Source organism: Haliotis cracherodii, unplaced genomic scaffold (assembly GCF_022045235.1).
Source record: "Haliotis cracherodii isolate W230 unplaced genomic scaffold, xgHalCrac1.p SCAF_1, whole genome shotgun sequence".
Classification (NCBI taxonomy): Eukaryota; Metazoa; Mollusca; class Gastropoda; order Lepetellida; family Haliotidae; genus Haliotis; species Haliotis cracherodii.
In genome coordinates this window covers 39679553-39706703 of record NW_027266264.1, presented here as the reverse complement: position 1 = coordinate 39706703, position 27151 = coordinate 39679553, and the positions used below count along the sequence as shown (strand labels likewise).

The 27151-nt window shown below is 42.2% G+C and overlaps 1 protein-coding gene across 3 annotated transcripts in view; it reads left to right on the top strand.

Moving 5' to 3' along the window:
- Positions 1–27151, top strand: part of LOC139477860 (uncharacterized) — a 146182-nt gene that overhangs the window by 58425 nt on the left and 60606 nt on the right. For all 3 annotated transcript variants that reach the window (XR_011654161.1, XM_071260295.1, XM_071260306.1), the window contains exons 4-6: positions 1307–1465; positions 19039–19138; positions 19968–20087. Coding sequence is in view for 2 of the 3 variants with exons in the window: in XM_071260295.1 (XP_071116396.1) it covers positions 1307–1465; positions 19039–19138; positions 19968–20087 (379 nt within the window). In the remaining variant the exon portion in view is untranslated. The remainder of the gene's footprint in view (positions 1–1306; positions 1466–19038; positions 19139–19967; positions 20088–27151) is intronic.

The window sequence follows — 27151 nt, the reverse complement described above, 5'->3', positions numbered from 1 at the left end:
TGCACTCATTACCAAAGTTTTTAAGCCTCATTGTTCTAGTATCACACTGACTGAGTCAAATGGAACACTGACTGTAAACAGTGGACACAATAGTATAAAACTGGCTGGTGAATTAGCAAATACACTTTTTGCCGGAAAAGAAGTGGGACCCAGCACAAACAAGAATGGAGATAGATTACCCAATTTAGTTCCCTATCAAGAGCTGTGCAACCATCTTGACCAGATTAGTACAACAGATAATATCCAACATGAAACTCCTATGAAAAATACTATGGTTGGAGAACATAATCTTTCGGAGCCCCTTTAGTACAACAACTTCTCGTGAGGACGATCTCTGTCTCAAAGACAAGCAACCAGTTTTTGTGAGAATCCGTCGGATACGAACTCGCCACCTTAGGATTGTGAGCCCGACAGCGAACGGACTGAGCTACGTCCACACTGTGAAACTTAGTGCAAATATACCTAGTCATGCCTACACCGTTACGGAACTGAACGAAAAGGGTCAAATAGGTTACGGGTAGGCATGGTGTCTCGTGACTTTAGTCTAGTACATTTACTAGTTATCCTGAAGCCATTGGCACACTCGTCCCATTCCATTATCTACATATTCTATCTCTGGAGTGGCAGGAATAGCTCTTAAATTTATTTCTCGCCAGATGCAAAAGAAAGCATTAAAACATGATAGTATTTGTGTGCTGGCTGAAGCAAAGGTAAATGACATTGAGCGTCATATCTCAGCAGCACTAGCTGATTGCAAGATATCTGAGGAAAAATTTTGTTTAGTGTTGTGAGAACTCTTGGTAATTCAACACAATGAAGCAAGAGATTCAATCAAACACTCGTAAGACAAGTGGCATTAATGAAGATGAAAAAAAACAAGTTCATAGAACAAGCACACCAAGCATTCTGTGCCAAAACCAGAGATTAAGAATGAATTATTTCCTCTATATAGAATGGCATCTTGATATGTGACAATTATTAGATGGTCATCACATGATTAATAAAACTTAAGACCCCCATGTAAGCATTTTAAGGAGCTGGACCTGGTCCACATGGGGTGAGCCGGTACCCCTGTCATCTATAACTACTCATACTGTTGTATCTTCATGAGTATTTAAATAAGGGAAATACTTAAATTCCCAATTTTTCGCTCACTTGAAAATTGATTGCCCCTCTGAATGATTGCTTGTGGACCATTTCTTTTGTATTTTGTTAACCTTATTTTGTTAACTTCGGAGACGTTCACTTTTTGCCTACATACAACTTAACAAATTGAAATGTTGTCAGTAAACTGTGTTTTCCCCAGATGAGCCGATTCCATCAGAACATAATCCAAGTAGGACGTACTGTGTCCATGCTTGGCCAGGCAGATTGGCCCCCTGTTGACAAGATTTGCAGCTCTGTGCCCCGGCTTGCTGTCATGTGGAGAGACTACCAACACCTCATCAAATACAACAAGTACTTGGTGAGTACAATCATCTAGTTGCACTTTTGTGTAAATTGATCCAGTGATCTAAAAATTTAAGCAGCTGGTGACATTTCTATTCCTCAATATTTTTAATATTGTTGTCATAACTTTTCTATTGAACAATTATCAGAATTTCATGCAGACAGAGATGTTTTTCATGTTTAGCTCACCTGACTGAGAGTCATATGAGCTTAAATCTTGACCTGCTTGTAAGGGACCACCTCCTAAGGTCTAGTGGATAGAATGTCTGCACAGAGAGCGGAAGCTCGGGGGTTCAATCCCTAGATATTTCATACCAAAGAAGTTAAAAGATGGAACTTGCTTCCCTACCTCGCGCTTGTCTTTAATGAGATACTGGTGAGCTCAGAGTCAGTATACTGCGTGCATCTACTCAGAAGCTACTGGACCAGCGAAGCTGAAACATTGCATGCTTCACATCACCAATGATGGCACCTTAATTTGTTCAAGAAATTTATGTTAAGATGACTATGTTCTGTTTTTCTCTTCAAGTTTGACCGTGATCTGACCGTAACACTAAACACAGTGATCCTAAATTTTTCTTGCACAATAAACATCATCTCCTCATAAACCACTGGAACAATGAAGCTGAAACTTAACATGCTTCATCTCACCAATAATGACATCTTAATTTGTTCAAAAGGTTTGAATCTAATTTTCAATATTGGTACGACAGCCATTATTCAAATAACTGTTTATGGCCATTATTCAGTTAGTTTTTTTGTCAAAATGTAATGAAATCTGTTATAATTCTTACTTCTACCTCTATCTGCCATAAAGCCTGTATTTTGGCTTCAATCACACAAACTAAAATTTTCAGATTTTCAACAGACATCCTCTTCACTGTCAATTACTCACAATTAGTTGCCGCCAAGTAGTCTCGTAACTACCCATGCCGTGACGTCACAATGGTGGCCAGATCACTTTTTTCCTGTGTAAGCTAGAGTCAACACCTACTATAGTAGTAGTGACAATCTAGCACCTGGTAGTAGATCACATTAACCTAAGATTATTCTAATAAGATTGCTATAATAACGGACATATAAATAAATATATTTTTAAAGTAATAGTGCTGCTGAAAGAGATTACACGCATGTGAGTACAGCGTACAGTGTTGGGTTTGTGAGGTCACCATGCAGTCTCCCATCACCCCCAGGTGTAAGAAGTATGGTCGATTTATGATCACGGAAGATCCTCATGTGAACAGCACGAAGTGTAGAGGGAAGACCTGCAAATTGGAGAAGAGATGTGAGAAAGGCACCCACACATCCAAAGAGATATTCTCCAAGATGTCAGAGGCCAAGAGGAGAGAGGCGGCGAAGAAAAAAGTTTATAAAATCATCACTAAGAAATCAGTTTCTACTCTAGCACCTCCCTCTCCATCGACCCAATCATCTGCTCTCACCCTGAGCCTCATCAAACAACTTCTGAGAGAACAGCAGGAGATGATGAAAGACATGCTTGATGCTAAGCTGGCAGATATTGACGCTAAGATCACGACGGTAGCTCTGGCAAAGACTACCAGATCTTTGTCCATGACCATGCACAAGATCTTCTTGCTGAACCGCACGGCCAGCCAACGAAGCACGGCCAGGCCATGGGCCACGGCATGGATCCACGTTACCAACCCATGGACCAGTCACAGCACGCTACCTGGCCAGCCACCACTAGACCAGAGAACAATAGTGTACAGGAACCACACAGTATCAAGGGACAGGCCGTCCATAAGCAACCAGTTATACCAGCCAGATGGCATTCCATATGATGGATAAGCTGAAGATCTTTACCACCCTATGCCTACACTTCAGCCGCATGTGACAGAGGATTCACCACTCCGGATGCCGGAATACGGGGGATGTCATGCGCCTGCTCCATCTCATCTAATCATCATATTTTACCTTGGCCCAGCTACGCGGGCAAGGTCATAGACAAATCGAGGGATAGCATCCATAGACTCAAGCATGATGAACGTCTACCTCTTCCACCTATGAAACGGAAGTTATACAAGATGCACAATCTGGAGTTTCAACACTTGAATGAAGATTGCTACAAATTACAATCCCGACATGAAGGTTACATTATCAGCATCATGTTTCAAGGACTAGCATCGGTTGCCAGATACTCCATGGATATCGTGGGGCTTAAATATATATTGGTTCGTCGCCAGAATCACACACACCATACCACCACTACAACCATCCTATGAAGGAATTGCGCCAGAAACACCCATAAATTTTAGGACGGATCAAGTCGGACTAATTCACAGCCTCCTTGACTCAACATCAAGATGCAGGAAGATTTACTAGCATCCCAAGTCTGGACTTCCTCACAGTTACTGACTGAGACTACAGCAATAACAGCTCCTATCCCAGATTAGGTCAAGGGCCGTATCTAGACAGACCAGGAAGTTCACTGATGTCGCAACCAATATCAGTGAGCAAAACTTTCAACGGAAAATGTGATAGATGAAGTGAAACAAGATACAGCAGAGCGTTTTCAGACTTCAACCATAGGCCTTGAGCTCATGAGTCATCACATTCTCACAAGCGACCATAAGGGACCATAAGGGACCATAAGTCATCTGCCCCCGGGTAGGATTTGTTCCAACTGAGTCAGGGATACCACAAGCGCCAGTCTTTTCAGGAATCATCAGCATTTCAAGAAACATCCTATCTTGAAATCTCAAGCCATCGGACGCAGATTTCATCTAGTCGGTGCCAATCTAGCGGCAGCAGATCTGTTGGTCAGGAAGCTACTGAAGAAGCAAGCCATTCGGAGACCAGCGGAGACCAATAAGACCAAGGTTTTTTTTATTCCTAGTTCCGAAGTAGTATACTACCAACATGAGAAGGAGAATCAACCTAAAAACACTCAACTGGGTCTTAGTTCACATCACCAGACCAGCTGTAATTTTTTTCATGGGGATCAACTTGCTCCTGCAACATCACAGTTCCTATTCAGAACTTGGACACACCACTGGTCTGCCGTGGGAGGAGCTTGAAACCAGTCGACTCAATAAACGAGATTACAGTTTACTTCACAGGAAGAATTACATGTCACATGTCTTGACTGATTGTAAACATTTTTACCGTCAGGTCAACTGAATTAGTTGGATCCGTGCAGTATATTTGTACAGACTGACTTACATGATCGCTTATGCGTAACATTACAACCACTCGACCAGATGCCTGCTGCTGTACATCATGTAGCCGATTCATAACTACAGCGGACGCCCGATGCCTTCAGGCACGGTGAACGAGACACCACGCACCATCGTCCCCCGATATAACAACGGGAACGCTTATGCAAAGCCCAAGAGATGGAAATGATTCCTACGGTACAATCTTTCAGACCAAGTAATTTTTTATATTCAACCTGTCCTACATGATACATTGTTGATTTCTTCCCACGACTGCTCCTCGATACAAAATGGGTGTGCCTATATGTCTATCAGGGATTTGGCAACACATTTTCATGTTTCGTCATATCCCTTAGATGCCTCCGAAGGATACTCTTTCTATCCTGTAAGACCAACTCGAACAAGGATAACACAAAGGCTACTTTAGTAGGATGGATGAATGCCACAGTTGCACAAAGCAGTACACAGGCTCAGAATTCAACGCCACGCCCCGGACCCTGCTCAGCTTACGAAATAAGAGCCCAAGCTATGAGTCTCACGTCATGGACTACAGTTTCAGTAGAACAAGTAGTTTCCAGCTCTCAGTGGGCCTCACAAAACACCTTCACCAGCTTTTATTTCCGTGACGTACAGCTGGGCCTACAGGGCATGTATTCCGTTGGTCCGGTGGTCACGGTGCAAACAACTATGGTCCAACAATAGTTTCACCCCTTCTATCGAAAAAAAGGGGTCTGGGGGGGGCGACACCAGCAGCATCAGAGGGTAAGTACACCCTTGATTACTCTGCTTATTAGGTGTAGGATGGATCAGAAGCACCTTACATGTCATCTGTCACCATTAACTGGAAGTGATGTCAGCACTGAAAATAGCTGAACAAAACCCTTCTTACCAGGAAATGACGTCTTTGGGGTAGAAATAGACCTAAAGAGAAGTCATTACCAAAAAGGAGAAGTGACATACAGAAGTGACATCAGAACCGGAAATGACGTCAGAACTGATAGTGATAACAGAACCAGAAGTGATGTAATCGCTGGTATCATAGGTCACTAATCCAGGTTTATTATGGTCAAAATCAGCAAATATAACGGTAAATCTAGTGATGGTATCACATATTTGACTGATTATTGACATAGTTCCTGATTTTCAAGTCCTCAAGGGGAATTTCAGAGGAAATCTCAGTTGGATTAGAATCAGTACATTATGGTTTCCAGAAGAGGATTTACTGGAGGCAGATCCCACCGGGTCCCTCTGGCATATTCTGGCAGATATGTAATAGAGACTGCCTCTATTACATCCGAATTACTTCCTCCCACCTCCCCAATTCATCCTCCTCTAGTAGGAGATGAGGAAAAAAAGTCATATGGCTGCCATTGTGACATCACGGCGTGGGTAGTTACGAGACTACTTGGCGACAACTAATTGACAGTGAAGAGGATGTCTGTTGAAATTCTGAAAATTTATGTTAGTGTGATTGAAGTTTGTTCATAAAAAATATAAAAGGGACAGAGTTAAAACTTTGTGTAAAGTAGGGCTGGGAAGAGTCCAAATTTACTACCCATGTACCCATCTACTGTTTCCTAGTTCAGTCTTTAGCTCTCCTAACTGAATGTCAAGCAGGTTTGTGTTGTGGAGTGTTGTCTGATATCTGTCAGTCCGTTCATCTGGTTTTCTGTCATTCAATATATTTTACATTACTGCAAGGATCCTTCTGTCTTTAATAAAACATTTCAAAATTACCATACTGAAACTATCATTTTTAGCTCACCTGACAAATATTTTGTGTCAATTGTCCAACATATATGTATACTAGGTGTAGATAGCTTTACCAATTAGTTGAATCACAAGAACAGCCTGGTTCAGCACTTGGCACACTTACTTTGAAGCTTTGTAACAAAGTTCCTCTCAGTAAAAAATCATTGCCTGCAATCTAATCTGTAAGGTTATTGATGATTTCACACAATAAGATGGACGTGATTGGAAGGAGCTCTGAAAAATTTATCTGAAAATCCAACAAAACCAAAAGCATCATTGACTATTCATGGTAAATACAACCCTAAAAGTGTTCAATACTACCATCTAACACGATTAATGAAGATATTTTTTACTTATCCTGCATTACTCCTTAATGCATATTACTGCTTGTTCTTGACAGAGAAAAGAGCTGTGTGAGGGTCTTTGCTTGAAGAAGTTGCTCCAACTAGCTGAGAGGCCAGCCCATCACGCACCTTCCACGTGACCAAAGGAAGTGACGTCACGGATCCTCACATTACTCTTGTCACTTGATGAGAGAAGACCTATTTTTCTTTGCTGTAACATAAAACTGATTCAAACCCTCAAGCGTTTGCTATCTGAGTTAATGTTGTTTTGTCTTTGTGTTGTGCTTATGGTTTGTATTTTGTACATTCTATGTTTGATAAACATGTGCATAATTTTATTGGACACTTACTGGCGTTTTCTCAAAAGAAAACATAAGGCCAGGTGTCTTGTTGCTCCAAGTAGCCATCTTGAATATTTTGCGTAGCCAGCAGCTAGTGAATTGGTTTGTGTTCTATATTCTTTTGCTTGGTACCCCACGATTGGCGTATCCTCGCAAGTATTGTTTTTTTTTTTAATGTTGTCTTACGTTTGTCGTAATATTTGTTTCATAAACCCACACAGTGGGATAAACAAATTATAGCATACATAATCAGGCGGGGACGCATTGTGATTTTACACTGCTTTGTTGCAGATATCATGCCTCCTGCTCAAAGTGCCGGCGTAATATGTCGGCGTGGGATCCTCACCCCCTGTGCCTTAATTGTATATCCCAATGCCTCCAAGGTCACTGATGTAAAGACTGTTTACTGCTTTCACCCACAGCTTTCAGACAGTAACTCCTTGTGTGTAATAAACGCAGAACAGAGCAGGCCAGGAAATACCGGCGCACAATGTCAGACCACTCCGAGGTTTCGCCTTCCAGATCGGCCATCTTAGATGACCACCCCCCGACCTCAACTGCTACCTTGATGTCGGACCCCAGGGTTGTAGTCTCTACCCAGAGCACTTTGACAACCACGACAGCATCTATCTTTACGGCGATCACCACTGTGACGCCCGGCGTGGTGCTCACGTACCAGACAGCGCCTATACCATCCTCCGGACAGACGCTCGCTCTCCCACAGGTGCCCCCGCCCACGGCAAAGACGCTCGGTCTTCCACAGGCGCCCCCAGGGAGACGCCCATAATAGAGGCCTCCCTCCTCCAGTACATTCAGTACTAACAGGCGAGAAAGCCACCGATGCCAGCGCCTTTTCAGACGCTTTTACAATCGCCTCTTATAGCGCCTCCGCAGACGCCTCCTCAAGCGGCCTTTCAGATGGCACCTATCCGCACAGCGTCCATACAGACGCCCGCACCCGTGCCCTTGCCAAGTACGTCCTCACGGCGGAGTGACAGCAGATCTTCTAGACAAGGTTATAGATCTAGGAGATCCCCGGTTAGCAGACGGGGCAGAGGCAAGCCCTCAGGTTCATACCAGTCCCGCCAACCGCAGGGACCTCCCGTGAACCGCCGGACAGGCACGACTGGGACCTCCCACCTCCACCGACCCGTCACTGACGTCGTTAACCATAGTGGACACATGCCCCCAACCCAACAGCAGCTTCTGAGCTATAGAAAGCTATAGAGGTCGTACACGCCCCAGCCATAACACCGGGCTTCTATTCACTTGACTTCCTGGTCCCCAAGAAGGACTCGGACAAGCACAGGATGATCCACAACCTCGCTGTCTTCAACAAACACTACCTGGCGCGTCCACCTCACTTCAGGCTACTGCGATCCCGGATCCAGGCTCAGGAGTCGCTTATCACCCTGGATATCGAGGACGCCTACCTACATGTCCCTATACATCCCGACAACCGGAAATTCCTCCGCTTCATCTTCATGGGAGTCCATTATCAATGGGCAATCCTCCCGTTAGGAATTTCTTTGGCCCCGTGGCTATTCACACGGCTTACCAAGCCGATAGCCTCGTACCCCCATCTCCGGGACATCCATACATAGACAACTGTCTGTTGGACCATCAGGACCCTGTCACTCTACTCCGCCACAGGGACTTCACCCTTCGACTCCTATACCAGTTGGGGTGGAAGATCAACCTCAGGAAGTCAGAGTTGACACCCTCCAAGCGCCTTCAGTTTATCGGGGGCCTCTTCCAGGCGGACCTCGACCTCATCTCAGCGCAGGACTTGACCTACAGAGGAAGGCTCCAACTGTGCCCTACATCTGACGCCAGGACCTCTCCATATCCATCGTCCTCACGGATCATCTCAAGCAGCACCTCCAGTGGTGGACGGTGGAATCGAATGTCTTAGGCGGCATCTCCTTGACAGGGCTTACGACCTCTCTACGCCTCTTTGTAGAAGCCCTCCTACAGGGATGGGGCGCACACCTGGAGGGACAGGTCGCCTCAGGGCTGTGGTCTGCCGATCAGCGCCTATGGCTCATCACCAACCTCAAACTGGAAGCGTTTATCTTGGCCATCACTCACTGGAAGCAGGCGCTCAGACACGCCCGGCTCTCCATCTCGACAGACACCATCACTGTCGTATGGTGTCTCCGGAACCAAGGAACGACTCATTCGACTTCGCTCCTTCAACAGACATTCTGATTGTTTCACCTGGTGGATCATCTGGGAATCCAGTTCCAGGTCCACCACATCCCGGGCTGTCAAAACATCCTAGCGGATGCCCAGTCTCGGCCAGGCAAAGTGGCTCCCATAGAGTGGAAACTTCACCCAGACGCCTTCACTCTTGTTTGTTGAGACCACAGTCTCCCGACCATAAACCTATTCGCCACCAGCCAGAACTACCAGATCCCGACATACATATCTCCGGTGCCTGATCCACTGGCTTGGGCAGTCGGCGCTTTCAATGTCCTCTGGGAAGGACTAAAAGTGTACGCTTTTCCGCCACCTGTACTCCTTCCCAAAGTTGTCCAGAAGATCAGTTGACACAGAACCTCGATCTGACTTTGGTCAGCGAGTGCTTTGTTCATCAACCTCAGAGAGCTGTCCGACGTCAACCCCCTGCCACTCCCAGATTGGCCAAATCTGCTGATCCACCCTCAAAGTAGACAGACACACCCAGGTCCAGACAGGTGACATCTTCACATCTGGTCCATTTACAGAGAGCTTTGAGCGCCAAGGGCTACTCGGCCAGAGAGGCTAAGGCCATCACGATGGCACATCGCCCAACCACCAAGAGCCTTTATGATGACAAGTGGCAATCCTTTGAGAGCTTTTGCAGGAGTAAGCACCAAGACCCCACATCTGCATCGCCTCAATTCCTGGCCGAGTTCATGCTCCATCTGCGACACAAGCGTAAGCTCAAGGGCAGTACCATCATGACCTACCTGTGGCGCTCAACTCCGTCCTGGCAGTTCCAAAAGATAGACGCATGACAAAAATCCCGGAACTCCAGGCACTGCTCCGCTCATTCAGACTGGAAGACCAAAGGGCGAAGTTCCGTACCCTGGCCTGGGACTTGAACGTCATTCTCACATCATCATTCTACAATCTGACACAACGCATACCTGACTCTTCCCTTCCATGTAATGGAGTTTCCTATTCATGGAGTGGTCACCGATGCCGACCACACAGCCGAGGACAGGCTGAGGGAATGGGAGGTTCCCACACATGGAGTGGTCACCCGATGCCGACCACACAGCCAAGGATTGGCTAGGGAACAGAGTCTGGAAATAACAGATGAAAGTCCACATCTGAGGGTATGCCCACTTCCAGTTCCGTCCGATAAGGATGCATTAAGGAGTAATTCAGGATAAGTAAAAAATCTTGTAAAATCCTAGATAGTTTTTATATTTGTATGCTTATCCTGCATTACTGCATCTAAAGGGACCTGCCCATCGCAGATCTACCTCCCAACGATGCCTTCCGATGTTTCGAACTACAGAGTAATGTGATGATCTGTGACGTCACTTCCTTTGGTCACGTGGGAGCTGCGTGATGGGCTGGCCTCTCAGCTAGTTGGAGCAACTTCTTCAAGCAAAGACCCTCATACAGCTCTTTTCTCTGTCAAGAACAAGCAGTTATATTGTAGCGGCCCAGACCCGAAATTCTGATAAACCTTGAAGTCTGGATGTAACTGAGAGTCAAAACACTTCTTTTCAATGAATGAATAGTTTTTATTCATGTGGGTATAACAATGCCTTATATGGACAACACAATACTTCCAAATAAGTAGATCCCACTGAGTTTTAAGGTTTATCTGTAAGGACCAGTGTCAGGGCAAAATAATTATTGCCTGTAACTATAATGGTAGTTTACTGCTATAAATATATATAGATGGCCTCTTTATCTGAATAACTTTACAGTTACTAAGATAGCAATTTGTGTCTGTGTAATATCTTTATGAGTACTATATTACCTGACGTGCCATAGAGCTATGTACTGTGAGAGTAACGCGTATGGATACCTCACGTGCCCGTGAAGGTAGTCCGCACGTGTTGTCACTGGGCTATGACGTATGGACCGGCCATGTTGGCGGCAAAAAAATAAAAGTCTCTCCCCAACGCCTCTGGTTTTTGTCTCTAGTCTGAGGGCTAGGTTATAACAATTGGCGACGAGGTATAAACCTGAAGTTTTGCGAAGTTTGGAAGCGCAGTCGAGATGGCATCGTCTGTATACGGGAATCTTGGCGAGTTTAACGAAACATTTGAAGATTGGAGCCAATATGCGGAGCGAGCCGAGATCTTCTTCGAGGCGAATTCCATAACTGAACGCAAAACTCAGACCTTGCTGAGTTCCGTGGGAGGTAAAACTTATGGATTAATAAGAGACTTACTTCGCCCCGAAAAGCCGACGTCAAAAAGTTTCAAGGAACTTGTGAAATTGTTGAAAGACCATTACAACCCCCAACCGTCGAAGATTGTGCACCGCTACAACTTCAACACGAGAGTACGGAAGCCCAACGAGACCATCAGTGAGTTTGTTGCTGTATTGAGAAAACTGACTGAATTTTGTGATTATGGAGCATTCCTTGACGACATGCTGAGGGACAGATTCAATTGCGGTATAAACAAACCGAAAATGTTATCCAGGTTACTGTCAGAAGATAATTTGGCATTCACCAAAGCCATTGCCATAGCAACATCAATGGAAGCGGCTGACAAAAATTCTGCTGATCTTCAGAAACAAACTGCAACATCCATTGACTCTGGTATCGTCAACTTTATTACGAAGAAACCAGCCAGGGGAGGTAACTACAGTTCTTCATGTTTTCGTTGTGGCGGAAGACATGACCCTTCAACATGCCGTTTTAAAGATCAGGAGTGTTACTCGTGTGGACTTGTTGGACATTTATCACAGAAATGTCTCAACAGGAGGGGAAATGGTCAGAGGAGAGCCTCACATCGAGGTGGGAGACAGAGTCGAGGTCGCCGAGGTAGACATCACAGACAGTACGGAAATAGAGCGAACTACATTCAAGAACATGATTCACAGGAGGATTCTGAGGGATTTGTGGATGTGAGTGAAGCATATGAGATGTTCATGGTTTCTGGTTCAGTGAACAAACCAGTTTATGTACCAGTACAAGTCAACGGTCAGGAGTTGAAGATGGAATTTGACACTGGGGCTGCGGTATCCATTGTGAGTGAAAAGACTTTGTCACATCTTCAACAGGGTGTAGAGAACTTGACTGTGACACCTACGACTAAATCATACCTTGGATACACCGGAAATAAGCTTGATCTTGCGGGACAGGTGATGGTGGAGGTTGATTTTCAAGGAGTGACTGCGAGTCTACCCCTATTAGTCGCCCGAGGGAACCGTGCTAGTCTGTTTGGACGTAACTGGATTGATGTGTTTGATGTTGATTGGAATATAATCAGACATGTGACTGCCGAGGATTCGCAAAGCAGTTTGAGAACTGTGTTGGATAAGCATCCTGAAGTATTTAAGGATGGTTTGGGTACGTTCAAAGGAACGAAAGCAAAGATATATGTTGACAAGAATGCCCAACCGATCTTCCATAAAGCAAGACCAGTCCCATATGCATTGAAGCAGAAGATTGAACAGGAGCTTGATCGCCTACAGAGTAATGGTACAATAGAAGCTGTAGAGTTTTCTGAATGGGCAGCACCAATAGTACCTGTGGTGAAGTCCGACTCGAGTATTAGAGTCTGTGGTGACTATAAAGTGACTGTGAACAAAGTGTCCAAGTTGGATAAATACCCAATTCCAAAGACAGATGACCTGTTCGCAACATTAGGAGGAGCAAAGTTCTATTCTAAGTTGGACCTAAGTCAAGCTTACCAGCAGGTCTTGTTGGACGAACATTCCAAGCAGTACGTCACAATAAATACACATAAAGGACTCTTTCGGTATAACCGTCTGCCATTTGGTGTGTCGTCAGCTCCTGGTATATTTCAGCGCATCATGGAGAATACCCTACAAGGTCTTGAACAAGTTCTGGTCAAGATTGATGATATTCTGATTGGTGGTCGTTCGAGGCATGAACACTTGACACTCTTAGATGAAGTTCTGAGGAGACTAGCGGCAGCAGGTCTGAGAGTTCGTAAGGACAAGTGCAGCTTCATGGCAACAGAAGTTGTGTATCTTGGATACCGTCTGGATAGAGAGGGAACCCATCCAGTCGCTAAAAAGGTCGAGGCCATCAAGGAAGCGTCACCTCCGCGGAATGTGACAGAACTGAAAAGCTATTTGGGTATGCTGAACTATTATGGAAGGTTCATGCCAAACCTTTCCACTGCTCTGGCACCCTTACACAAACTGTTACAGAAAGAAGTACCATGGAAGTGGACAAGCCGACAACAGTGAACTTTTGAGAAATCCAAGTCACTGCTGTGTTCTGATAAAGTTCTCGTTCATTATGATGCGAAGAAGGAACTGATTCTCTGTTGTGATGCATCGCCCTACGGAGTTGGTGCGGTACTGTCTCATCGTACTGAAGAGGGAGGCGATCGTCCCATTGGATATTCATCACGCTCCCTAAACTCCGCTGAAAAAAACTATTCGCAACTGGAAAAAGAAGGCTTAGCAATGCTTTTTGGTGTGAAGAAATTTCATCAGTACCTGGCAGGAAATCATTTCACTATAGAGACTGATCACAAACCATTGTTGGGATTATTTGCTGAGACCAAAGCGATACCAATGATGGCATCAGCACGGATTCAGAGGTGGGCACTAACATTGTCTGCTTATGAGTATGAACTTGTTTACAGACCAGGATCACAGATCGCCAATGCGGATTGTCTGAGCCGACTTCCTGCGAAAGAAAAACCAAGTATTCAAGAAACATCTGTACCTCCGGAATACATCATGCTTCTGGAACTGATGGATACTACACCTGTGACCTCCAAACATATTCGTTCATGGACGCGCCAGGATCCTGTGTTGTCAACAGTGTTGAGATATGTGCAGTGTGGATGGCCTAATTTCTGTGAAAAAACAGAAATTAAGGCATACTACTGTCGCCGTGATGAGCTGACAGTGCAGGATGGCTGTGTGTTGTTGGGGAACCGTGTAGTGATTCCCCCGCCAGGTCGGGATAGGATTATTTGTGAACTTCATGAGGCACATCCTGGAATCAGTAGGATGAAGGCACTTGCTCGTATCTATGTGTGGTGGCCTAGCATGGATTCAATTCTGGAGTCAACAGTGAAAAAGTGTGAGGTGTGTCAGCAAATGCAGCAGATACCAGCTAAGGCACCCCTACACCCGTGGGAGTGGCCTGAGCGACCATGGTCTCGTGTGCATATTGATTATGCCGGACCATTCCTTGGTCAAATGTTCTTGGTGATTGTGGATGCATATAGTAAATGGATAGATGTTGTTGTTGTGCGCTCAGCTACATCTTCAGCTACAGTGGCAGTTCTTCGTAGAGTGTTCACAACCCATTGATTACCCGAGATGTTAGTGAGTGACAACGGTACCTGTTTCACTAGTGAGGAATTCAAAGCATTCATGGATAAGAATGGTATTCACCATGTGCAGACAGCTCCATATCACCCATCGTCCAACGGTCTCGCTGAAAGGTCAGTGAGGACATTCAAGGAGGGGATAAAGAAGGTACAAGGTCCGGATATTCAGACTCGTCTCGACAGATTCTTGTTCCGATATAGAACAACACCCCAGACAACTACTGGACAAACACCAGCCGAACTTCTGATGAACCGGAGACATCTAGACTTGACGCATCCTTCTGTACAGCAGACAGTAAAGAAGAGTCAATGGAGACAGAAGATTCAACATGACCTACATGTGAAGGACAGAAGTATGAAGGAACATGACACTGTGTATGTTAAGGACTTTGGAAATGGACTGAAATGGTTACCTGGTACAGTCTCGAACAGGACAGGGCCAGTATTGTTTGAGGTAGAACTGTCTGATGGTAGAAATGTGAGGCGCCATCAGGATCATGTGAGTACTCGAGAAACCCAACTACCCGGAGGCAATACTGACTCTCATTCAGATCAACAGGTAGAATCTGCTCTACCAGAGACGCGTGGTGTCGAGATACCTGCTATCAATGACTATCCAGAGAAGGATCACGTGTCAGAGGCGATACAAGATCCTGCTTCAGAGATTGTACTATCAACAGACAATAGCAATGTTAAATCTCCCGTTCTGAGTAGATCTTCTAAGAGGACTCGACGTGAACCAAGATATTTTGAGGACTTTGTCAGGAAGTAATTGGTTAATGAGATTGAAGATTGAACTCATATGTTATTTTGGGTTAAGGTAAAGTTTACTTGAACAGTAGAAGTTAACATATTTCTCTTATGGCAGATACCTACTAAATCTAGAGAATGATTTTTGTAGATGGCTTTCTTTGTGTACAAATGTTGAGAAGCACCTTGGCACTTTTAATGTAGATATGTTTGGTTTATAAATGTTTCCATCTAAAGAGGGAGGAATGTAATATCTTTATGAGTACTATATTACCTGATGTGCCCTAGAGCTATGTACTGTGAGAGTAACGCGTATGGATACCTCACGTGCCTGTGAAGGTAGTCCGCACGTGCTGTCACTGGGCTATGACGTATGGACCGGCCATGTTGGCGGCAAAAAAATAAAAGTCTCTCCCCAACGCCTCTGGTTTTTGTCTCTAGTCTGAGGGCTAGGTTATAACAGTCTGTTTTCAAAAATGCAGTCTATTTATAGAAATGATTACGTAAGGACAAGGGGAACTTTTGGGCTGAATTATCTCCCCTTTGATTGAAACTGACCTTTAGACTGCCAAAGTCAGAATGACCCAGAATGGATCTCATCGTATTTATAGGTGTGAGAAAATGGTCACATGTCTGTTTTTGACCAATCAAATTACGAGAAATTTCATCTCTTTATGTCCTTATTCCTCTGAGGGATCTACTTTCACAATGTAAAATCACTGAAATAAAGAGGAAGTCAAACCATCTCAGGAGGTAATTTGGCATAAAAAATGAGTATTTATACCAATCAATTAATTCTGTCTAATTGATTCTGTAATTGCCTTACAATATCACAAGATAAACAATTACGTCCTGCTACGTCGAAGCTACGTCCTTGCTGCCTGCCGAGAGGACGTAATAACAACAAGCAACATCGACTGGGAACTACGATGGACAATTCAAAGAGGAAGATTACAAATGTCAGGAGGCAATTGGAATTTATCTGACACATTAGACGGTTAATAACACGAATTGGCTACTGGTATGCTTTGACAGAAGCACTGGATGTCATATTTATGAGAAACATGTTCATAAATAGTGACGCTAAATACTGCGCATGAATACATCAGCGAAGCTCAGCCCTGATCACAAATTCACACAAATATGGATAAATATCGAGCTGCTCAGGGATTGTGATCTGTTTGATGAAGAATGAAGGTATGATTAATCTGTATCTGATGGTTAATTTGCGTAACTGTGTGCTTAGAACGATGAATTCTTCAAAAGTTACGGTCAATGCAAAAACTCTTGAAAAAGTAAACACGATCGTTTTGACAGGCACGTTGTTGACATCAATGCTTATGAGGTACTGACATATCCTAAAAAATATGTGTAACATGATGGCATGGACATATGATTATTTTTTTAAGAGATAACAGTGTGCTATGATCCTCTGATAGATTTCTTACCAAAACGGGCTTCAAAACATCGTGAAAACGAGATTGGCAAAAATATACTGAGATATACGAGGGGTGTTCATTAAAGATTTCCCCTGACCCACTTCCGATGGACCTAGTGGAATGAAACTTGGCATAGATATCAGTCTTTCTCCACATAGGAACCACCAAGAGTTACACACTTCTCCCATCGTTTTATGCAACTATGGAGACCTCGCTTGTAAAAGCCCTCATTTTGCGTCTCAAACCAGGACTTGACTTCAGAAATCAGTGTTTCATCATCTGTGAAACGTTTTCATTTCAAAAATGACTTCATAGTTGGAAAGAGGTGGAAGTCAGATGGTGCAAGGTCAGGAGAGTAAGGAGGATGTGGAAGGATTTCATAGCCACAGGACCGCGCTTCTGTCTGGGCAACATGAGAGTTGTGTACTGGAGCATTGTCTTGCAGGAGACTGACACCCTTGGTCAGCATGCCACGCCTCTTAAGCTTGATAGCGTCCCGCAATTTCCGCAGCAGTGAAGCATAATAAGCTCCTGTAATTGTGGTACCCTTTGCCAAGAAATCCATCATCACTACTCCGTGCTGGTCCCAAAACACTGTGAGCATGACCTTGCCTGCAGAGGGTTGGACACGTGCCTTCTTTGGGGGTGGTGACTCCACATGCTTCCATTGCATCGACTGAACTTTAGTCTCAGGATCATAGTGATGGACCCATGTTTCATCCTGTGTGATAAGTCTGTCTAAAAAGTTTGCCTGTTTTTTTGGCACATGTCCAAAAGATCCTTTGAGCAATTGACTCGTTCCTGCTTTTGGAAAGGTGTGAGCAAGCTGGGAATCAATCATGCAGACACCTTATGCATGTTCAAATTGTCATGGATGATTTTTTCCACAGACCCTACACTGATCTTGACATCTTGTGCTAACTGGCGAACAGTTATATGTCAGTCTGCCAAAATGGCGGTTTCCACTTGATGGATAGTGTCCTCATCAATGGCTGAATGGGGGCACCCGGAATGGCAGCTGTTTCCACAGATGTCCGACCACACTTGAACTGGCGATGCCAGTGTTTAACAACGTCATATGATGGGGCATCTTCGCCATAAGTTACTTTCATTTCATCGAAAGTTTCTTTTGGTGTGCGACCTTTCAAATATAAAAACCTAATCACTGCTCGGTATTCTAGTGGCTCCATTGTCACACCCTACTCGATCATAACACTTGTAAAAGTGGTAAGATTAATAGTTCGGTGCTGCAAATTCAGACATAACCCATAGATACATGTATCATTACACATGTGAAATTTCAACCAAATATGATAACCCTAAGTTGTTTAGGGGAAATCTTTAATGAACAAGTCATATGTGAAGAGACCATTCCTGTGCTCAGTAAGCAGCTAAAAAGATGAAAACTTTTGATAATTTACAAGAATCACAGTCGTGCAATACGGTCTCTGTTGACTGTGAACATACCCCTGACATGTCAGTGTCAATCTCGATGGCTAGTAACAGCAAACGTCTATCTGCTATCAATGATATGAGAAACTTTATGGCTAAGCAGCTAGACGGGATCGAAGTTAGAGTGACTCAAAAACTCACTGATATTCTACAAGGTGAGACTTTGAAGTTGCGAAAAGATTTAAAGCTGCGACAAGATTTAAAGCTAAAATATCTGAAACTGAAAGCGGTAGAGAGTGCTTGTGCGCAAAAGCTGTGGAAAACATGCCGAAAAGGTCAGATGTTTAGGAGTAAAGTTTGCAGATGTTGTAATATTGAATGTGTAATGCGGAACCTACAATTTGATGCGCGTGTGGCCAAAGACAATAATGTCACATGTAATATTGTAAACAGAGTGATCCATGATGGTTTGAAGCTTGCCAACGTCTGTACAGCGCTTGCAGTCAGGAAAAAGTCCTCGGATGATAAGCCGGATTTTGTCATTTTCAGTTTAGAGACTGCAGCCCAGAAGAAAAAACTTTTGAAGTGTAAAAAGGATCTGAAGAAAATTAAAGACTTTTCCCGTGTCTACATTGATTCAGCTCTCACTCAAGAAGAGTTGATTAATACATCGAACACTCAGGCAGTAATCAAAGAATTCGGCAAGTCGAGTAACTTCAGATTTTATGGGAAATGCCTAGTGACAGCTAAGGAATAGGTTTTTGAGCATAGGGTTTTGGAACACTAGCGGCTGGGGACCGCCAACAATAAATCATTCCATGAAAGTGTTGTTCACAATTTGGATTATGATGTGTTTGATGTTTGGTCTCACTCCGGACTCTTGTCTGTTTCAGCGGGTAAACTCGGCCTACACTGGGGGTTGCCTGTGCCTCCTGTCCCTGTCCGATAGCACGTATATGCTGCACCCATCGGGGGAACTCTTCAACAGGATCAGTATCCTTCGCAAGCTGGAGAATGGCATAAACGTGATCAGACTGATGGTCATCATAAACATAAACCCAGTCAGATGTTCAACTGAAATCAGAAGGTTTTGTTCATTCTGTCAAGTCAAAATCAACAGATAATATTCCCTTGAGAGGGGATGCTTTCTCATTGGGTTGTCCATATATGCAAATTTTGCATGTTCCATGTAAGCGTAAGTAAGTGCTAATAAGTTTGTTATTAGGTTAGCTAGAGACATGGGATCGTTTTGGGGCAGTGCAAACACCTTTCTAGGTAGTATGACATGTTCACAGAAAGTGCTGTAACTGTTTGGAATCATTCCTATCTTACAGTGGCAACATTTGATGTCACTGATAGACATGATAAATAGGATGTCGTTCACAATCAGTAAGTTACAAGATTGCCTAATGTAATGCAAAAATATCCCAGATTTTTACCCCAAAGTAATCCTAGCGAAAACAGTCACCTGTCGTGGCAAATGCCCACTAAAGCGGACTGCTTTTATTACCATGGAATGTTGTGGAATCCCAATACTACAGTCAAGGGAATTCCCTTGCTGCTCACATGTATTGTCATGCACAGGGCATTTAGCGACATTCATGCATGTGCAAATGGTATGAATCCACATAGCGGATTCTTACAAAAGTTTGCAAATTGGTTTTTCGATTCATACCTCAATGAACCGAAAAATCTTTTCTCCAGCTTATTGACAAGAATTCTTTTTTCAGGATACTTTCTGCCATTTTTATTAAGTTAGTTTCTTAGTAATGGTTTGTCAGCCTTTGTACTTTATTTTTTAAATGCCTTGACAATTATGAAGATGTTACTGAGGTTTTGAATGCTGGTTACCAAGGATTCAAGTTGGAAAACACAGTCTTGTATGAAGAACAAACCAGTTCCTCTGTGCTGGAAATGAGAACTTCTTATGTGAATAACATAGGTAAAGTAAGTGTGCTGAGTTACGGTGTGAGTGTCTATTGTTTTACTCTGGAGTTAGCAATATTCTCGCTATATCATGGTGGCCTATATATATAATCAAGTCTGGCCAGTTGGTTTGGTGGTTGACGGCATGATCCATGCCAATGGGGCACAATGAAAGAACATCTGGGACACGTAACCCGCCCATCTTTAACTCAAGTTGGCACTTACAATACTGCCTAGAAGTTCATTCCCCTTACACGCATGGGCAACGCGTTACGCAACCAGTGTGCATCGGGTTGGTCACGCGTGTGAGACCCGTGTGCAACGCGTTGCACACGGGTATGCACCCCGTCCGCCACTGGTGTGCAACGCGTGACACATTCATTAGAGGGGGAACTAACTTTTGACCAAAGGAGGACCCGTGTTAAGCAGAACCTGGAGGTGGTAACAAGCAGAGAAGATTTTGTTATCCTGACGAAAAATGATAATACACATGTATTTGCTAATGTCTCCTTTCTTTATGTGATTTTGTGGGAATAACATGAATACTGTTGTGATTAAATAGATCTGTCTTGTTTTATACAACCATTGCCTCTAAATCCGATGGTGTTAAGAGAATACATAGTCCTGGAACATGTTATTACAATTGAAATGCTTTTATTGTGATTTGACATTAACCGTCTGTAGTACGACTTTCAGTGATAATATGTATGAGGTTTGGCGGCGCATTGTTTTTATTGGACCCTAATTCCTTTATGATGACTTGGACTCTTTATCTCAGCTCGTGAGGCTGGAAAAAGAGCAGCATGTAATTAATGAAGGTGGGTTATATCATTGAGGATACACTTGAGGGAGAGAATACTAATTATCGTACTACAGGAAGAGACCTGTAGACGTAAGCGCGGGGTTGTGTTTTAGCTGGCCGATCGATAATGGCGGTCAGGAGAAGTGAGCTTTGACTGCGTCATCTAAAATAAATAATAAGACACAGCAGTGTTATTTTCACGGGTCTGTTGAATAAACTCCCAGCGCTACGGTCAATGTATCTTCTACTTGATCCTTGATACATCATTTTGGCATTCATAATATATAGTAGTTCAACGTACAAAGGAGCACCGATCTAAAGCAATTCCGCGGGAGTAGTTGTTACCTGTGCATTACTGTATTTTCCCAGTGAGTACCCGGATAATATTGCAGAAATCTAGACTTGTTCGCGACCTGTTCTCGCCATTTGTAAGCGCATTTTTATTGATAGTAGAAGGACGTATGGTCACATTGATCAACAAAAATGAAATACAGTTTTGGAAATGTAGGTATATTAGTGGGGAGCATCGGTAATGGTGATGCTGTTTTGATAAGTCACGTGCTTGGTAATTGTGCGATCTTCACGTACACTATTTTGACTTGCAACACAAAGTAAATATTTCATCTGAACATTGCTTATTTTACCGTCTGTATATGTTTACATTCAAAATGTAAACAGATTTCACTAAGGAAATGTATTAAACACCTAAATATTCAGTTTATTTTACAAATTAACTGAAAAATATGCCCATCTTTATTGATATGATAGCGAATTCCAAATATTTGTTTATGTTTAATATCATCACCAAGTACAGTTCTGTATTGTTTGGCTTCTTTTCTTAGCATAATTAGTATATTGTGAAGTGTTTAAGCTCTTTTGATCGTCTTTATCATTTTTAGTCAGTCGGTTAAATAAATGAATGGATTATTCAGTCAATTTGTAAGATGACTGAAATATTTAGATATTTAATAAAGTGCCTGAGTGAATCATATTTTACACATTGACTGTAACATATACACGCTTACAAAAGAAAATACTTGTGAAAACAACGTCTATCGCGCATCGAAAAAACTTCCCAACCAAACGGAAAGGAACAAGAATGATTCTGTTCAAAGCTGCAACGAATGAATGAAAACAAAATGCAAATATCATTTTTACAACCTACCAAAGTTATAATGTATCCGGGAATATCAACATAAAGGAATGATATCCATTGCGTCTGCAGCTGTACAAAAATACTTATTCGATGTCAAATGTCTCTGTGAGAATCAAATACTTTAATAATAATTATTTGGAAACAATATTTGGAATATATATGAAATATATTAAAATATTTAAATATATCGTTTTTAAACGTTATTTAAATGTATCGAATATTAAAACCCGTGTTTGTTTCTTAACTGATCACTTAGTTTGTTTCAATTGTTTCACATAGGTGCCAAGTTAGCTGAGAAAGCCCATGTGACAACTATTTTTATAATGTCCACGGTTCTTAAAAACATACATTGAGTTAGATAACAATGAACAACCAGTCAATGTATTATCGGTTACCCTTTGAACAAAGTATGTTGTTTTTACATTTGTACTTCACGCCATGATATGAGTGTATTCCCTAGGTTTAGTAAACCTACCTTCACATGTAAACACTTACTTTTGACATATCCACTGTGCAAGATAACAGTAATTAATCAATCAACGTATTTCCTGTTGATCCTTTGATGTCTGGGAATGATCAGTTGATTTACAAAAAAAAGTAAAGCAACTGATCATACATCTCTTGCTGGGCTGCCACGTGCATATCACATAATTCACATTCCACCTCACTTCAAACCTGGATTTAGATTGAATAATTACCCCAGGTACAAGAAAGACCAAATTTGAACCTTTATCGGGTAATCTGAGTGGTGCTACAACTAAGTATACATGTTATAAATTCATTAACTGAGCAGCAAGTGAATTACGACAAATACACAAGTGTAGGGTTATACCAGAAAATGTGGATGACAACAAGGGAGTAGTAATTGTATCATCCACGCAATCCGAAATCCGCAAATGCTTTCACTCAGGGATACTTTTTTATTATTAAACTGTAACCATTAAACTGTAACCATCAGGGGTATTTCCAAATAACGACATCCGATGAGCTTTCGCCGTTATTTGTCTGTTTGTTTAGGCTGAAGAAATTAATTACCATGCGCCCTTTGTTGAAATCTTCATAGATCACGGGTAACCACTCAGTTTTCAAAAATGCGTAAGTTTATTTAGCTGTCCTTGCAGACTGGTAGCCCAGTCTCTTGTCACGCTCAGTTGCGTTAACGAGCAAATTGACTCACGGCAGCTAGTAAGCCCAAGCGGAAATCCAAAGGTCGTATTACCTGAAGAATCAACCTTCATTTGAGAAATATCTCAAAATCAATATTTCTCCCAATACTAAAAGTCAGAACTTTCTAACCAAGGATTACCAGTTGAAACTGGTCGATGGCTGAACATTCCCAGGGAAGACAGCCAGTGTCCACTCTGTGATTCTATCGCTGTGGGAAATGAATTGCATTATTTATTCCGATGTGAAGCTTTTCACCAACGGCGATATGAACTCTTAGATAAGCAATATCTTAAGTTTCCAAACATTTAAGAAAATTATGACCACTAACAGTGTAAGAAATCTAAAAGGCCTATCGAAATTCCTTAACAATGTGTACAATACAATTGGTAAATTGTATTAGTATCCACATATCCTATTATTATTATTTTTGTTAAATTGTACATAATAAAAATTGTAGATAATTGTATGTCATGTAATTCTAAGAATAAATGAGTTTGAGTTTGAGTCCGACACCCGAGAAGAAGCCAGAGATTAGTGCCCCTATTTGAATAGTTTACAATCATGTGTTTTAGGGTTAGCTGTGTTGGCTTAAACATATTTTTATTTCAAAAGAAATCTGGATCAGTAAACAAGCAAAACTTGCTTATGTAATACCTCTCCAGGTAACAACTTAACAACAGCTGGATATATATAAGAGAGTGATGAACATAAACATACAAAATGCACAAATGAAATACACGAAGCCAATACACTGAAGCAAGTGGTGTCTGTGAAATAAGATAATGCAGTTTTCCTTTACTACATGCATAAAATTAAGCTACTCAAACCTTTTGCTTTTGACAATGATGTCGTGAACTGATTTAAGAAGAGTCATGTTTGTAGAACTGCTTAACTACTGCCATGTAATATCATGTTTAGACCATACCCATGTGTGTAGAAATACACAGTATTTCTGATATTATCGTATTTTTTAACAGTTATAGAAAAAGTGAATTGCATCTTCAAGGTGATATCCATAAGTGCAGTCTGGTATGTCTGATACATGTCGTCTAAACTTATCAGCGTTTAAGTCACTGCAGCCGAGCCTAAGGCGACAGTGGACAATTTGGCTTGCACTTCTTTATTTAATCATTACGCTTTTTTACTCTAATAGTATAAGTGCTTCCCCGTGTGCGAGATAGGCTTTAGTCGGAAAGCGCACGTTAAATGTCCGAGATACCTATCTACCAGAACTTTATTTGCTGTTCTGGTCATACATAAATATATGTAAGTTACGTACATGGGGAGGCTAGATTATTTACAGCTTACAGCAATATAGTGCAAATATTATGTTCAATAAAAGAAAACGTTGATAGATCTATAACACACTTTTTTTTACTATTAAACAAACTGAACGTTTAAGACATTTTCGCTTATTGTAAAAAACATCTAGCTAACAAATCTGAAATCCACACGCATAGTTGCTGTCAAACCTAAAAAACATATTCAGGGAGGTCAGTTTTGACTTGCCAAGCACCTTAAGGTGAGTTTATTTTTAAACTGTCAAAAGCGATTGTCCCTTCAATACTAGTATATGGCTGGAAGCTATCTCTCGGACTGTTATGAGTTATGATGTATTTTATGATATTACTGGGGAATGTTCAAATTAGTCACTGTCATTTAATCCAACGTTCTAACTGTCAACTGTCTCAACAGGTACTTACTTACTTACTTACTTTGGAGATTTAACGTGCGCTTTCCGACTGATGCGTATTTCGCACACGGGCCCGGCCAGGCCATTTAATGTGTTTCCGAAAGGGGCGAGGGTGGTCTGTGCAACCCAAGAGGGGGCTTTAGGGGTTGCTTATATAGAATTTGGGAATTTTGAGATTTGGAATAGATGCCGATGGGGTTGGGGAGGAGAACTAAGGGAGCTGGGTATGGTGGATGATTGTTTGTTTATGTGATTTTGATTTGGTAGGTTATTATGGTTTTAGATGCGTTTTATTAGTTCCGTTTTTATTAAGAATACGCCTAAGGCCTTGAAGTTTTCTAGTTTATTTTGTGGGTTTAGTATTGCTTCTAGAGTGAGAGCCTTGTTTAGATTGAGGGTGGTTTGTAATGCGGTTCGATGTGTTAGGTAGTGTGTGCAGTGGATGAGTGCGTGTTCTGGGGTTTCTGGTTGTTTGCAGTGTGGGCAGTTACCTGTAGTGTGTTTTTTAATTTTTTTTAGGTGGTTATTTAGGTTGGTGTGTCCTGTTTGGAGTTTAGTGATTACTCTGTCGATTTTTTTTGATGGATGGAGAATTTTTGGTTTGGTTAGTGGTTTGCTGAGCACTCTTTTGATTTGGCTATTTGAGTTTAGATATAGGTTATGCCATTTTTTTGTGATTTTTTGTTTGTTTACACTTTTAATTTCTGATTTTGAGATGGGTAAGTTTAAGCTTATTTCTGGGATTTTGAGGGATAGTTTAGCTGCTTTATCGGCGTTTTCATTACCGTATATTCCTACGTGGGCGGGTATCAACAAGAAGGTTATTTGTTTGCCTGCTTTTGTTAGGTCGTGGGAGCTTTTAAGTATTTGATTTATTAATTTAGGCCGGTTTTTGGTATTTTTGTTTTGGAGGGCTTGTAGTCCACTTAGGGAGTCAGTAAGTATTAGGATTTTTTGGTGGTTTTTGGATTCTTGATTGTGGAGGGCTAAGGCCATGCCCATTAGTTCGGCCGTGAATATTGATTGGTTATTTGGGAGTCGGAAGGATTGTGTGGTTTTAGTTGGTTGTGTGGTATGGACTCCGAAACCCGTGTGTTTGGAGGTCGGATCTGAGCATCCGTCCGTGTAAATGTGACACCAATTTGGCCAATTTTTGTGTATGTATGCTAGTGTGGTAGTTTTAGCTATGTTTGGGTCGGTTTGTTTATTTATTTGGCTAGCTAGTGTTGTGTCTATTTTGGGTATTTTAAGTTTAGGGGTGAAGATATTTGATTGTTTGCAGTTTTGTTTAAGATTTTTAATTTGGTGTTCATTTAGGTAGTTTGTTATTCTTTGGGATATTGGGGTGAGTAAGGGGTGTTTACGAGCTAGAGCTTGGTTTTTAGGGCTGATGTTTTGGTTTATTATGTTTTGGATGAGAGGGTTTGATTGGGACGCGGCCCAGAAATTTAAGCTTAGCTGTTCCCTGCGTAGACTTAGTGGCATTTCTCCTCTAAGTCCTCTAAGTCTCAACAGGACCATAGGTTTGGTTATATATCTCCTCCCTGTCTCTATGTCTTAATTTGTTAATCGGTAACTTCGGTCCAAATGTATGAACTTATTCATCTATTGTTGCAAACTTGACTGATTTAAACATATCTAATTGAAGAAGATTAACAGTGAGTGAGTGAGCATCGTTTATATGTTTATACAAGAAAAGATGTCATGCCAAAAACGCTCACAGTAGCTAGTGAGTAAACTCACGACCCGTCATGACCTGGTTGAGTGACTTCTTCCAATCAACATGAAAGGATTACCCACAGAGAAAGAAACTATTAAAGTCACCCATAAATCTTATCCTAACCTAGTACTCCAACTTCTAAATGCCTCTCAAAGAAGGATTAAAATCCTTAAGATATCCTATCTTCGTGGTATAGGTACTCACAACCTCTAATAATAAACTGTTACGTTTGGTATCCCCAGCAATACTCACTATGGTCATTGGGCAAATGTAAAAATCACAATCACAAAATTCTGTCTACATGGTCACACCCGGTGATTGTGAAGATCTCCAATTCTATCAACAGTCAGACAGCATGGCTGTTGATATTCATTTACAACATCCTCTTATAATTAGTATAAAAGTGTCCCACACAAAACCTTCCTTTATTTATTCTTTCAAAATACAAAACAGAAAGTGGGGTGTGGGGAAATGGGACATATTCCTTAATGGCGAACATTTACCAACCCGCGACAATCGTGTCAACACCGGGGTTCCCCTAG